General features: G+C 40.1%; 1 protein-coding gene across 3 annotated transcripts in view; it reads left to right on the top strand.

The window, feature by feature from the left end:
• The first annotated feature begins 1,307 nt into the window (after positions 1-1,307).
• SAMD13 (sterile alpha motif domain containing 13) overlaps positions 1,308-15,714 on the top strand; it is a 101,378-nt gene continuing 86,971 nt past the window's right edge. For 2 of the 3 annotated variants that reach the window (XM_066268793.1, XM_066268789.1), the window contains exons 1-2: positions 1,308-1,389; positions 6,040-6,124. In XM_066268793.1, the coding sequence (XP_066124890.1) occupies positions 1,380-1,389; positions 6,040-6,124 (95 nt within the window). In that variant the 5' untranslated portion in view covers positions 1,308-1,379. Of the gene's footprint in view, positions 1,390-4,616; positions 4,701-6,039; positions 6,125-15,714 lie in introns of those variants that run through there. The other variant, XM_066268790.1, reaches the window with a different exon arrangement.

Here is a 15,714-nt window from a genome sequence, read left to right as displayed (position 1 = left end):
CACTGGCTTGAGCCCAAATGTCTACGGCTTGAAGCTCAAGGTTGCTGGCTTGAGCCCAAGGTCACTGGCTTGAGCAAGGGTTCACTGGCTCGGCTGGAGTCCCCTGGTTAAGGCATATATGAAAAAGCAATCAATGAACAACTTAAGTGCTACAACTACGAGTTGATGCTTCTCATCTCTCTCCCTTCCTGTCTGTCTGTCCCTGTCTCCCAGTCTGTCTCTCTTTCTCTCTCTCTCTCACTAAAAAAATAAAATAAATAAAAAATAAAGTAGGGACTATTATTTAAGTCTTAAAGATGAGGTTTGAGGAGGCTAAATAACTTACCGAAGATCACAGAGCTAGCTCTGAAGTGACACCAGGATTCTAGATTTACCTGGCTTCTAAAATTTCTTTTTTTGAATATACACAACTTTTCCTATGGCCTCTAGCCTAATTGCAACCTTCTATTCAGTCTCTATTGCTACTCCACCTGTCTTTTCCTTTCCACTCTATTCTTCCAATCCATAGGTTCTTCTTTTGGTTTTACTTACCTCCTTATTTAACAAGAACTTATTCGTCAGCTATTTGCAGGAAGTCCTTTGCAGCAGACTCCTTGTCTTTCATTGCGCCTACCGCATGTGTCTGCAGCCCTCCTTCGCCCCACACTCTCTCCTCAGCTTTAAGATGGGGCTGGGGAAGGCAGTGGAGTGTGAGTGGCTCCAACCAAGCCTTGCTAAGTGTGAACACAAAAAGCTCCCTGCATCTTGAGTTTTTCTCTGCCTAACTTAGTATTGCTTTATGGTTCTAATATAACGAACCAATTACCGGTAAGTAAAAAGTGCTTTGTAAACTATCGAGTGCTTTACAAATGTAAGATTCAATTATTCACCCTCCATTTGCATGGGCAGGACTTCAACTGAGTTATTCTGTGAGCAACGAAATATAAGTGTTGCGAGCAGGGAATGCCACGTGTATGCTGGGAGTGAAGGAAGAGTGCAACTTCGAATAATAGAAACTTGGCCCAGGAAATCCTTTCGCATTATTGCCAAAACCAACGTAATAAAACGTGGTATTCGTCTGAAAACCACAATTTAAAAATCTTTCTAGGAGGATTCCCCTCCCCTAGCTCCTCTGGGGGGGTTCAATTCTTAAAAATGCCCTCCCTTACTCTCACAAGGGCCCTTCCCATCACTTCACTCTGGCCTTCCCCCTTCCTGGCGGCCCCAGCTACCTACGGCCCCGCCCCTCCCCGCCCAGCCTGGCCCCGCCCAGCCCCGCCCCGTCGACACGCAGAGGACTACAAGTCCCAGCGTGCCGCGCGCGCAGGGCTGGCTGCATTGGGGCTGGGCGCGTGGCGGCCGCCGAGCTCTGCGCGGGGGAAAGCCTCCCGGCGCCGGCCATGCGGGGAGGTAAGTGGTCCACTCGTGCTGCGAGGGCGCTGGCAAGACTCCTGCCCTCACCCTTTTCCCGGATGAAAGGAAACGAAGAAATCCGCAATAAAAACCCTCCCTCGTCTATTCTGTGTGTCCGGTGCCTCTGCAGGTTATTGCACCCACGAGCGTGGAGTCTGTCACCCTGGAGTGGAGCTCGGGGCAGAAGCGTGCCCGGCCCGGCGGAGAGCTGGGGCTCGCCGTGGGCAGTGGGGTCGAGCTCGCAGTATGGAAATGGGTGGTGGCAAGGCTCGTCTGGGTGCACAGCGAACGCCACACCCCCACACTCCCTTTCCAAAGACAGGAAACCCCCGGGAACCCCCAAACTCAAAGCGAACTATTTCTTGAAAGTCTTGGCCAGAAACTTTTCTCTCTGTGGCCAGCCCCACAAGCGAGTCTTTTGAGTCGTTCGGCTTTCGAACGGCACCGTTGGTCCTAGAGGCTTTCTGGCGTCCCGTAGCCTGCCCTCTGTCCAGCCCCCAGCGCCCCATTCTCCAGGCCGCCCCTCACTTTCTCTTGAGGCGCCCACAGGAACCCGTTGACTTCTGCTGTGCCTTCGGGCGATGGCTCCAGATTTCTTCTGCAGCCCTATGGACCAAGGTCTGCGCTCTGCAGTGTGGGCTGGACACCCTTGGGCGCCCCGATACCCGGACGGGAGGTAGGGGCGGTGGTTCCTTTGGGATGGCACTGGCTTTTTGGGTGAGGCGGCTTTCTCTGGGAGATGACCGCTGATCAATAAAAGAAGCCTAACGGAAGCACCCATTTCCATCCCTTTCTGACCCATCTCGCCCCTATCTGAGCCCATTCCCAAGTGTGCCTGAAAGTTCTGCTCCAGAATCCCAACACGAGGATCAAGGAAGGTATTTTAGCACATTCCAAATATCCTGCACCAGAGGGTCTGTTTGTTTGCATCTCTCTCACACCCTACACTTGCACACACACAGACACACCATGGACCCTACACATTCTGCAAACACATACCACACACTACACACACCATAACTAGGTACAACACCCACACAGTACACATAGCACAAACATTACAGTCATCACACACATTAATTGCACACACCACTTACGCTACACACTACAAACACCACACACACACTACATGCACATACACATCGTTTTTATTAGCAGAAAAGGAGATTAATACCAGTTTGTTGAAGGGAGTGAAAAGGAAGTGGGTGAGCACTAGACTATATACTTATACCCACAAATGTCAATTTATCCCAAAGTTAGAAACTAGCTGATAAGTGAAACCTCCTGGTGTCAGAATTTAGAATGCTTTTGAGGCTCATTTTTTAAAAAAAAACGGGATTAACTTCCTACACCTTCATAAACTCTTACCCTTGTCTAACAGGCAAACTTTTGATCACAGCAGGCAAGATGGGAGGGGATGTCCTTTTCTATGTATAAGAAGAAATTTTTGGAGAATCTTCACAGAATCCTTCTTCCTGTGACTATGTCTAAGAAAAATGGGTATCACTACTTCTTTGCTACTCCTTTCAGGAGTCGAGAACTGAACCTGATTTTGTTCTGAGTGGCAGCATAATAGATGGTGCCATCAGGACATCTTCCTTGCCCCCAGGACTCACACCCTGCCCTCTCCCATTTGAGTTTAGTTGGAGAACAGTTCAGGAATTCGGATCAATTCCAAAAGCGTTATAAAATCTGTTGGTGAAAGAGCGTTCTAGCTCTAGAGAGTTCACCATTTTGATCAGCGGTGGAAAAAGACCCACCTGTTTAACCCATGCTCAATAAATGGTGCTCAAAAATATGTGAACACTTAGAGCTCATCCCTACGTTATTGTTTGCTTTTTCAAGGGGGCAATGACAAATATGGGCAGAAAGATCTTTTCTCAGTGGTAATTTTTCAAAAAGTTGACAAGTTCTAATACCATTCCTGGAATAAGTAAGAGAAAAGAAATTTGACTTTGAAATCAAGGTTATAAATTTACATCATAGTTGCTAATCTTCTAGTGCCACTAAAAATTACTAAGAAAAAGGATGACCTGCAGATTTCTCATCAATTCTGCCTCAAATCGATACAGTATTACAGCAGCAGATGGCTTTTTCTAGGATCCGTCTTGGGAAAGTGTGTTCTCAACCCTATCTTGAGTGATTTTGTTTACATTTTGGCCTAAGTGTCCAAATACTGATTGGTGTTTATTTCAGTGAAAATTATGCATGTTTTATGTATGGCTGCAGCATGTTTGTAGAATGGGAATGTCTCTGGCATAAGTTCCCAGCCAAGTAAGAGAACTATGAGATTGATCAGGATAACTTCATCAAAAAGATTGTGCTCAATCTTTCTTTATTCTATCTCCCAATTCCTGAATTGGGATTTAGTATGGTGGGAAATACTAGGAATTTGGGGTTGACACAATATCTTTTTCATATGTAACTAATAAATTACCATTTGCTTATAGGTAATAAGTATTAGCTGAATATATGGAATTAATACTTTTTGTGCAAATGAGATAAACACTTTAAAATACCCCCCCCCCCCGAAATTAATTGTTTTGGAGAATAAGGTTTGTTTCATTTGGAATTTTTGCTGACTTCATCTGGTAGGATGAATGCGTTCTCAGAAGATCTGGTCATCTACTTTGCATATCCTCTGAAATATATTACTTCCTGCATAATGAAGTAAAAGGATTTTCTGCTAGGCAATGCTCTCCTTATCCTCACAAAGAGCTTACTTAAAAGCCAGCCCTGGGAACTTTGTCTACAAGTCTCTAGTAGGAAGGAAGCGTAGCACAGGACTGCGGCTTCTGGATGTTCACTGTTTATAGCTCATAAGTACTGGGTTCTTTCTGGTATTTTCTCATATATTGTTCCCCCAGCAGAGAAAAAAAGAGTTGGAAACACGATGTTCATGTTCAGAACAACAGCAAACACTTAATCATGCAGCAACAATGAAGGGGAGGGAGAAAATAAGCTATTGATACATGTTGTTTCTCTTTGTGCAAGACAGGTGCAGGGAGAATTCTGCAGGTTTTGGTGATTCATTCACTTCCACTAACTGTGCTGAAGGTAGTTAACAAAAGTGAACAGGCACACTGTAGCTTTAAAAAGTCAGCCATGAACCAGAAGGCAGTTGGTGCAGCTTGTGTGTGATTCCTAACGTCATGTTGGCTGAGAGCCAGCCTGGTTTTATTTCACTGTGTCAAATTGTACCTCCTTATTGAATTCCTTTGCCAGCCTACTTTGTGAAAGAAAACATTGGGGTTTCTTTGGCTGTTCTTGATAAGCCTATAAAAATGACATGTTTTAGTTGCTTCTAGGTAGGTTTTCTTTTTACTCTTCCACCAAAAAAAGAAAATAATAATAAGACAATGTAGTGTGGTGTTACAGAGTATCATTGTGAGTGTTTTGTTTTGTTTTCTGAGATGCTTAGAAAATGGTGAATATATTAACTGAAGTAAATTGTTTTGGCATGGAGCAGCAGCACTATCTTCTGTCTACTCTGCAACGGTGTGTGAATGTTTGTTAATATCTATATGTATATGAAATGTTGGGTTTCTCTATGAATGATCTAAGTGGTTTAGCAACTGGAAGTTTGTGTGTGTGTGTGTGTGTGTGTGTATCAGGAGTGAAGATTATCCCACACTGACAGTATTATTTGTTAATCATCTACTTCTCTAACAGTGATAAAATCTCGTGAATATACTAAATGATGCACTTGTCATGTCAGAGTAATCCCTCGAGAAGGAGTGCCGAAGTATAAAGTGATTTGAGAGGAAATGTATTTAATTTATGGCTTCAGCTGTGGAGGAGCAAGCACGTTTCAGAACAGAACTAGTTTTTTTAAAAGCAGTTTTGTTCATAGCTTTTTCATCTTGTTAATTGCATATTAGTTGCGGATGGTTTTTATTTTTTCACAGTCCTCATCCTACTAAACAAAAAGACCAAGTGTTTGATGCTATTATATCTCCTTGACTGTTTTGGTGATTTTTACATAAATCTAATTAGCTGCCTACCCTCTCTGACACACACACACACACACACCCAGCACCACCTCTCTGTGCTGAGGGCTATCTGACATTTTTGTGAGCTTCCAGCTTTACCAAAGCATGGCCATCTCGCAGGTTTTTGAGGCTTTCATTGAGTGTATGCAAGCGTAGGGGGATACTGGCTGACAAAAGCGTTAAGTGCTCTTTGGCATTGTTAAGAAAAAAATATAGAAAGAGTGGGAGTAGACAAAAAAACAAATGCAATAAGAAAAAGAAATCATAGCCCGTGGTGGGAAGGGGTAGGAAAAGGGGATTGTTTTTCTCCACTTTGACTCATTTGTGAGTTGCAGTGTCTTAAGTGAAAGCTTGCATCCAGAGGAAGCTGTGCCAGTTCACACAGAACTTGTTTTGAACAGCATTCAATTTCATTTGCGAATGCTTATTGTCCAGGCAGGGAGTGCCAGTACAGAGGAAAGCACCCCAATCCGTCTCCTCTCCGTTCTTTAGGTTTAATCACATCTCTCCAATCGCTGAGGGAACTGGAGGTTTAAACAAACATACATGAACTAGTGTGAAGCTGTTAAAGGAACCATTATGTTTCCGACTCAGAATATATATGCTTCTCTCACTTCTAAGAATTAAACACAAGCTTTTCTCCCTTATTGATTAGTTGCTGAAGTAAAGGAACCCTGCAGCCTTCCCATGCTATCTGTTGACATGGAAAACAAGGAAAATGGCTCTCTCGGTGTAAAAAAGTAAGTGAAACTGGCTTGTGAGTTCTGCTTCTGCAAACAACATAGGGACTTGGTTTCTATTTTTATACTTCTTATCTCCTACAGGACACTGTTTGGGGCTTGTCTTGGTTGGGCTACACTGGCCACCAGCCTCCCTTCTCCCCACTACCCCAGTGCCTTTTTCCATATTCTGTTTCTAAGACAGATGACTCAGACATCAAACTGTGCATAAAGGGTTAGTGGAAAAGGGACGGTTCAGGATTTAAACCCTGTGTTTGTGTATGGAAATAAAAATATCTAGCAGACATACTCTGCCTTCCAAGTCCATAGGCTACAAGGGTGGGGACAGAAAATAAGAGTTCAAGTCTTTTTAAATAAAATCACCTCTCTCAAAACTGAAAGTTATAATGAGGGAAGGAAAAAAAGCTTCAGTGTGAATATGCAGTTTTAACAACTTTCTTGTCCTAATTTTATGAACTTTTCTTTGAAAGGGAAAGATTTCAGTGCATACCATAACATTCTATTTTAATATCTGTTCTCACATTTGAAACTTCTGATTATATTTGTTGTACGTTATATGCTTGACTTTTTAAAGTAGGAAAATTCAGTTGCATTATGGAGCATATTCTGAAACAGAACAAAAAGTTAACTCACAAAGATATCTGTGAGTATATGGGAAAGTGTACATTCTCATTTAAGAGTTATATTGAAGCTATAACTACTCTGATTACAAAGATAAAGTAACTTCCAATTGGATGTTATCTGTTTCATTTCTTTCCATGTCATTTGGTTTAAAATTGCCTTCAACTTGAGCTTTGGAGGGAACTAATTAAATGTAGTCCATAGAAGCTGTGCTGCCTAAATGAGAAAACACTGTGCTATCTGTGTTTATGAATAGAAGGTATTTGGTCCATTGAAGTTACGTTACACTTAATAAAATCTGCTTTTTAGAATTTTTTCAGGTAATTTATATATTTGTGTCATGTTGCTGTGCTTATTCCCTTTCTTAAAATTTGGGGTAGATAGATGTAGGAGGAATGAAAGAAACAATGTATGTGATAGATTAGTGCTGCCCAATAGTACTTGAAGCATTGATAGCAAAGTTTTATTCTGTTCTGTCCAAAATGGTAGCCTCTCTAGCCGCATGTGACTATCAAAAACTTGAAATGTGACTAAGGTAACTGGTGAACTGAACTTTTAATTTTATTCAATTTTAAAAGTTAACAAAAGTTTTTGGAATATAATTGACAGATAATAAACTACATGTGTTTAAAGTAGAAAATTTGATAGGTTTTGACATGTATGTACCCATGAAACTGTAACAATTAAGATAATGAACATACTCATCACCTCCAGTTTCTTTATAATCCTTTGTATTCTCTATCCACACCCCATCCTTCCCTGCCCCTATGTCCCTAGGCAACCACTGATATGTTGTTATAGATTAGTTAACGTTTTCTACAATTTTATATAAATGGAATTACTGAGAATGTAATTTTTTTCAGGGGGCATAGGGGTCTATCTAGTTTCTTTCACCCAGGAGAATTAATTTGATATTCATTCATGTTATAGTGTGTACCAGTGGTTCACTGCTTTTTATTGCTGAGTAATATTTCGTTGTATAGATATATAATAGTTGGTTTGCTGTTTATCCATCCACTTGTTGGTAGACATTTCTTAGGTATTAGAAATAAAGCTGCTTTGACCATTTGTATACAGGTCTATGTGTGGACATATGCTTTTATTTCTCTTGGGTAAATATGTAAGAATGGAATGCCTGGGCTTTATTGTAGGTGTATGTTTAACATTTTAAGGAACTGCCAAACTATTTTTCAAACTGGTTGTCCTATTTTACATTTCCACAAGCAGAATGTGAGCATTCTAGTTCTATATCATCACAAACGTGATTTGAAAATATTTTCTTGAAGTACGTGATTTATCTTTTAATTCTCTTTAGTGTGTTTCAAAGTGCAGATTTTAATTTTGATGAAGGCTAGTGTATCAATTTTTCTTTATGGATAGTGTTGTTAGTGTAATATCTAAGAAATGTTGGCCTAATCCAAGGTCACAAAAATTTTCTCTTATGTTTTCTTAGATTCAGGACTCTAATTTTTGTGTATGGTGAGAGTTAAGAATAAAAGTATTTCTGTTGGTGGTAGCTGTTTTTTTTGCCTATGGATATCCAATTGTTCCAGCATTTGTTGAATTGTTTCTGCAACTTTGTTGAAAAATTAATTGATCATGCATGTGTGGATCTATTTCTGAACTCTCACTGATAATTTTGTATATGTTTATGCCAATAAAACACTATTTTTATAACTAACTTTATCATCTAGAAATCAGTTTGTGTTATCCATCCAACTTTGTTCTTCTTTTTCAGACTTGTTTGGCTCTTCTAGGCTTTTGCATTTTCATATGAACTTTAGAATTAGCTTGTCAATTTCTACAAAAAAATGCTTACTAGTGATTTGATTGGCATTGTATTGAATTATAGATCAATTGAGGGAGAACTGACATCTTAACAGTATTGTATTTTCCAACCTATTAACACAGCATTTTTCTCCATTTACTTAGGTCTTTAATTTCTCTCAGGATGTTTGTTGTTTCCAAAGTGCAGCTTTTGCACACTTCTTGTCAGATCTATGCCTACGTATTTTATATTTTTATTCTATTATAAATGGTATTGCTTTTTAAATTTTAATTTTTGTTGCTACTATATAAAATTTTTAAATTTTAATATTTTGTTGCTACTATATAGAAATACAATTGATTTTTTTATATCGACCCTGTATCCTACAACCTTGCTAAACTCACTTATTGTAGTAGCTTTTTGGTATTTAACAAAGATAATTATGTTTTATGAGTAAAGACAGTTTTACTGTTTCCTTCCCAATGTGGATGCCCTTTATTTCTTTCTCCTACCTTATGGCACTGAATAGGACCTCCAATAAAAAGTTGAATAGTGAGATTAGACAGCCTCATTTTATTGCTGATCTTAAGAGAAAACATTTCATCTTTTTCTTATCTTTCTTCTTCTGCAGATGATGTCTTTTTTTCCCTCTCTGCTTTTATTTTTCCTCTTTATCACTGATTTTTAAGCAATTTGATTATGAGACCAGCGTAGTTTTCTTCATCTTTCTGGTGCTTGAAATCTTTTTTCTTTTATCTGTGGGTTTAGTTTTCATCAAATTTAAATTTTTTTCGGCCCTGGCCGGTTGGCTCAGCGGTAGAGCGTCGGCCTGGCGTGCGGGGGAGCGGGGTTCGATTCCCGGCCAGGGCACGTAGGAGAAGTGCCCATTTGCTTCTCCACTCCCCCCTCCTTCCTCTCTGTCTCTCTCTTCCCCTCCTGCAGCCAAGGCTTCATTGGAGCAAAGATGGCCCCGAGCACTGGGGATGGCTCCTTGGCCTCTGCCCCAGGCGCTAGAGCTGGCCGCAGCAAAGCAACGCCCCAGAGGGGCAGAGCATCGCCCTGGTGGGCAGAGCGTGGCCCCTGGTGGGCGTGCCGGGTGGATCCCGGTCGGGCGCATGCGGGAGTCTGTCTGACTGTCTCTCCCAGTTACCAGCTTCAGAAAAATACAAAAAAAAAAAAAAAAAATTTAAAATTTTTTCAACCATTATTTTTCAATTTTTTTTATTTCCCCCCACTTCTTTGGGGACTCTAATTTGATCACTCGATATTGTTCTACATTTCACTAATGCTTGGTAACTTTTTTTTGTCTTTTATCTCTGTGTTTCATTTTGGATAGTTTCAATTGCTTTGCCTTCAAGTTCACTAATCTTTTTTCTGAAGTGTATAATCTTTGTTAATTTCTCCCTATACATTTTCCACTTCAGACAATGTATTTACATCTTTAGAGTTAAATTTGGATCATTTTTTACATCCTCCATGTCTCTGTATAACATATTCAGTCTTCTAGCATCTTAACAAATGAAATATAGTCATAATAAATGTTTCAATGCACTTTTCTACTAATTATGTCATTTCTCAATCCAGTTGATTGATTTTTTTCTTCTCATTATAAGGTTTATTTTTCTGCTTCTTTTCATGGCTGGTAATTTTTGTTATTAAAACTATGTTAAATTAGAGTTACATCAGGAGTATACTAATTTTAGGTGTTCAACATAGTGATTCAGCATTTGTATTCCTTATGGCAGGGGTCAAGAACCTTTTTGGCTGAGAGAGCCATGGAACGCTACATATTTTAAAATGTAATTCCATGAGAGCCATACAACGAGCTGTGTACATTATGCATTATCCAATAAAAACTTGGTGTGTCCCGGAGGACAGCTGTGATGGCTCCAGCCACCCGCAACCATGAACATGAGTGGTAGGAAATGGATTGTAGTACATGAGAATGTTTTATATTTTTAACATTTTTTTATTAAAAATTTGTCTGCGAGTCAGATGCAGCCATCAAAAGAGCCACATCTGGCTCGCGAGTCATAGGTTCCCGACCACTGTCTTATGGTGTGATCGCTGCACTAAGTCTAGTAATCATCTGTCACCATACTAAATTGTTACTTTTTTTTTTTTTTTTTTTTTTACAGAGACAGAGAGAGGGATAGACAGGGACAGACAGACAGGAATGGAGAGATGAGAAGCATCAACCATTAGTTTTTCGTTGTGCATTGCAACACCTTAATTGTTCATTGATTGCCTTCTCATACATGTCTTGACCGTGGGCCTTCAGCAGACTGAGTAGCCCCTTGATCGAGCCAGTGACCTTGGGCTCAAGCTGGTGAGCTTTTGCTCAAACCAGATGAGCCCTCGCTCAAGCTGACGATCTCGGGGTCTCGAACCTGGGTCTTCCGCATCCCAGTCCGAGGCTCTATCCACTGCGCCACTGCCTGGTCAGGCGTTACAATATTATTGACTGTATTCTCTGTGCTGTACACTAGATCTCTGGAAATTTGTACTACTTCTTCCCCTTCACCTTTTTTCAGCCATCTGGTAGACCCCTTCCCTCCGGCCACCATCGGTTCTCTAGGAATCTGTTTTTGTTTTGCTTTGTTTTGTTGTTTTAGATTCCACATATAAGTGAAATCATATGGTATTTGTCTTTCACTTATTTTGCTTAGCATAATATCTTCTAGATCCACCCATATTGTTGCAAATGGCAACATTTTATTCTTTGTATTGCTGAGTAATATTCCATTATATATAAATATATACCACATCATTTTTATCCATTCATCTATTAATAGATACCTAGGTAGCATCCAAGTTTTGGTTATTGTAAATAATGCTGCATTGAACATAGGGATGCGTGTATCTTTTCAAATTAGTGTTTTTATTTTCTTTAGATAGATACCTAGAAGTGGAATTACTGGGTCATGTGGTAATAATTTTTAATTTTTAATGGACTCTCATACTCTTTTCCATAGTGGTGTGCTTGGTAATTTTTTTATTGAATATTGTAAATTTTACCTTGTTGGCTGCTGGATATTTTTGTATTTCTATCAATATTCTTGACTGGAATGTGCTTACATTACTTGGAAATTAGTAATATGGTCCTATTAAGTCTTACTTTTAAGAATTGTTCAAGCTAAGGGTGTTTTTCCCCTTTTATTGAGGTGGCACTCATGTTTACACTCTAACCAGTGCTCCTAAACGCCTAGGTTCTCCTCTCCGGCAGATGAAACAGGCACTATTCCCATCCCGGCGTGATCTCCAAAAAGTGTTCTAATTTCTTTGAGTGGTTCCTTCTGCGACCTCAGTTAGTGTTCGCACTTGTGTGATAATCAGTACCCCGTTAAGTACTTGAGATCTTCAGATCTCCAGGGCTCTCCCTGTGTACCTCTTTTTCCTCTAGGACCCTGCCTTAGGTACAGACTGAAATCTTTCTCCAGGTGGTAACTGGGTGGAGTTTACCTTGTTTGTTTCCCATCCCTTAGGGATCTCTGTTTTTCTGTTTTGATTTGATTTTTGTTTTTGTTGTGTTTTCTTTATTGCTTATGTCCAATGCTTTTAGTGCCATTCTTTCACATATTTTGTCTATTTTTTTAGTTGTTTTAGGCAGAAGTGTAAATCTGAGCCCTGTTACTTCACCTTAGCAAGAAATAGAAGTTCCAGTTAATTTATATAGCCACAAGTGGTTAGTGGTTAACTTGTTGGACAGGGCAGAGTAAGATTATAATGCAGAATCCCCAAAGGCATAAAACATAGACTCTTAAGGCTATTTTTGAGATCTACCAAAATTGGGGCTTACAGTAGCTTTCATTTTGCTTTCTAGGTAAGGAAAACACAGTTGCTTTACTGGGAATGTACTGTTACGAAGAGTCATTTCCAAAGAAGCTGGGGATAATAGCCCTTTTTCACTGGCCACATTCTCCTGATCAGAGCTTTAGTTTTACAAGGCTACTATTTATGGAGTCCCTTCTGTGTGTCTAGCACTTTGTGTCAGCCTTGTAATTCTATTTTGAGGTATGTGTTATTATTCCCATTTTATAGCTGAGCAAACTGGAGCTCCAGGAGGTTAAGAGCCTTCTAAGATTTCATGGCTACTAAACGATGGGACTGGGTTTCATATTTAAGGCTGGCTCTGAAGCCCAAGTCATTTCTTCTGCACTTCGGTGACTAGATTGTCAGAGGTGGCTTTCAGTCACTTTTACTAAGCATGGCTCTCACTGATATAAGACTGTGGAAGCCCATCTTTTGTTTGTCTTCAGGATTTATAGATGGATGCAAATATCTAAAAATATGACCATAATTTAACAAAGATAGGATTTCCCTTTCCAAAATGGTGTACTTCTTGTAAGTACAGAATATTTTTTAAAGGTTTTATTTATTGAGTTTACAGGGAGAGAGCGAGAGGGAAAGAATGAGAAATATCAATTCATAGTTGCTTTATTCTAGTTGTTCATTCATTGATTGCTTATCATATGTGCCTTGACAAGGCAAGCCCAGGGTTTTGAACCAGTGACCTCAGCTTTTCAGGTTGTTGCTCTATCCACTGTGCCACCACAGGTCAGGCAAGTACACTAGGCCTGCTATTTTTCAAACTTGAGTTTGCATCATCTTGGAGGGCGTGTTAAAATACAGATTGCTGGCCCCATCTCCAGAGTTTCTAATTCATGAGGTTTCTGATGGGGCCTGGGTAGTGAATTTCTCACATGTTCTCTCTGGTGATGTTGATGCTGATGTCCTAAGAACCACTGTACTAGGTCAAGCTTTTTTTTTTTTTTTTTAACTTAAACACTATTGACATTTTGGGCCAAATAATTCTTTGTTGGTTTTGGGAGAGGGGTGTCATTTGCATTGTAGGATGTTTAAAAGTGTCATAGTCTCTACCCACTAAATGCTAGTACTCCCTCTCTGATCATGACAATCAAAAATGTCTCCCAACATTGCCAAATATCCCTGGGACAATATCATCCTAGTTGAGAACCACTGCTCTAAACTAAGCTCTATGGGAGGAATGTATAACAGGGAGGCTTGTAGGTATCAGGACTAGTTTATATATTTATATTTTATTTCTGCTTAATACTCTAAAAAGACCATGAATTTCAATGTGGAGCTGTTTCCTCTGCCTCTTTATATAGAAGGGGAGAGGGCAGTAAAGAGAAGAGGAATAGCCTGACCGGGCGGTGGCACAGTGGATAGAGCATCGGACTGGGAGGCAGAGGACCCAGCTTCGAGACCCTGAGGTCGCCAGCTTGAGCCCAAGGTCGCTGGCTCCAGCAAGGGGTTACTTGGTCTGCTGAAGGCCCACGGTCAAGGCATATATGGGGGAGCAATCAATGAACAACTAAGGTGTCGCAATGTGCAACGAAAAACTAATGATTGATGCCTCTCATCTCTCCGTTCCTGTCTGTCTGTCCCTATCTATCCTTCTCTCTGACTCTCCCTCTGTCTCTGTAAAAAAAAAAAGAAGTAAAATCAATAAATCTTAAAAACAACAAAAAAAAAAAGAGAAGAAGAATAAAGCAAATGTGGTAAAATGTAGACATTTGAAGGTACAGTATATGGCAGGTATAGTATATGGAATTTTTGTACTATTGCAACTTTTCAGTTGTAAGTCTGAAATTATTTTTCTTGAATCTAGTTAGTTCATTGGTTGAGAGGGAAAATTCATCCTCCTTTAGGAAAGAAACAAAACTCCTAGCCCAGATTCAGACACCATGGAGAAATTCAGCACGACATTGGAAAGCCATGGATAGACTTTCAACTCTGAGTCAAGTCAGGTTCTGAAGATGGATTTGACCTGGCTTCTGTTTCTTAAGTAGCAGAAGAATAATTACTTAAGTAAATCATTCGATTTCTCTGACTTGGTTTTCTTGATTGTAAAATAGGAATGAAAAGTTGTAATGAGGATGAAAAGAAGGCACTTTAGACTGTGGAGTGATATAGCAGTGATAGTCTTTAGACTGCGATTCATAAAGCACCACAGTGCCTAATGTGAACCACTCATTGTGCTAATCGTCTTCACAAATATTACTTCATTTAATCTTTGCAACATTAGATATGGTAAATATTATTGCAGTCTTTCTTCAAGGAAACAAACTGGGGCTCAGAGAAGTGACTGAAGTTCACATGAGAATGTGGCAAAGCTGAGGTTTGAACCCAGCCCTAATGATTCCAAGATTACTCTTTTTTTGCTTCCAAACCAGCTTGTCTTATAACTATCCTCACTCAGTCTTATAAACTGGAAGTGATCTGGTATTAGGCAGTGTTGGGACTGGCTTATTCTAATGCCAAACCATGGATAATTATGTCACTGTTGTAAGAATGGGTAAAAGATGATTAGAACTTGTGTTTCAAGCCTTCAATTTGGCAAAGTTACCTAAATGATTGTGAGAGGATCAATACTTCCTTGACAATATTAAACACATCCTGTTGGACTTCCTTCCTCCCTTCATTCATTTATTTCTGCTTCCTGGTCTTGACATAGCATTGTTAGATCTCTAATCATGATGCTCATTCAGATCTCTAAAATTCTGAATATTATAAGTCAAAATGATTTAACATGATAATCACCAAGGCCCAGATTCTACCTGAACTCATTCTGAAATACAAGAGTAAGTGAAACGTACAACTTAATTTTATGTTCACAGTCTTCAACAGTAATAACCAACAAATCAATAAGAAAACCGCAAACAGAAAAGTACCATAGAAAAATGGCAGAACATCTGGTCAAGGTGGTGGTGTAGGTAAATGCGGTACCAGCATCCTCCTACGACCACATCAAAATGACAACTGAACTACAGAACCGTCATTCAGGACTGCCTGAAATTTATCTGCATAGAAGTCCTACAACTAGGGACTTAGAAGAATTCACATTAAAACTGGTATGAGGGGTGGAGACATAGGATGTGCAAGCCCACACCCACGTGTGGCAGATAAAAATCTGGAGAGGTATCTTGGCTGTGGAGGTCCCACCTTAGATGTGAGGGGTATCAGCCCCACACTAGGCCCTCAAGCCCAGGATTCCAGTGCTGGAAAGAGACATTCCCATAGCTTCTGGTTATAAAAACCAGCAGGGATTGAGGCTGAGGGAGACGGAGGCTGCTAGGGTCCTAGGCAGTTTCTTTTAAGGACTCAGATATGAACTTACTTTGACTTACTCGCTCTGAACTCCAGTGCTGGGTCAGCAGCTCAAAAGGCACCAAGG

Source organism: Saccopteryx bilineata, chromosome 3 (genome assembly GCF_036850765.1).
Source record: "Saccopteryx bilineata isolate mSacBil1 chromosome 3, mSacBil1_pri_phased_curated, whole genome shotgun sequence".
In the NCBI taxonomy this organism is placed as follows: domain Eukaryota; kingdom Metazoa; phylum Chordata; class Mammalia; order Chiroptera; family Emballonuridae; genus Saccopteryx; species Saccopteryx bilineata.
This window is presented reverse-complemented; position numbering and strand designations above follow the sequence as displayed.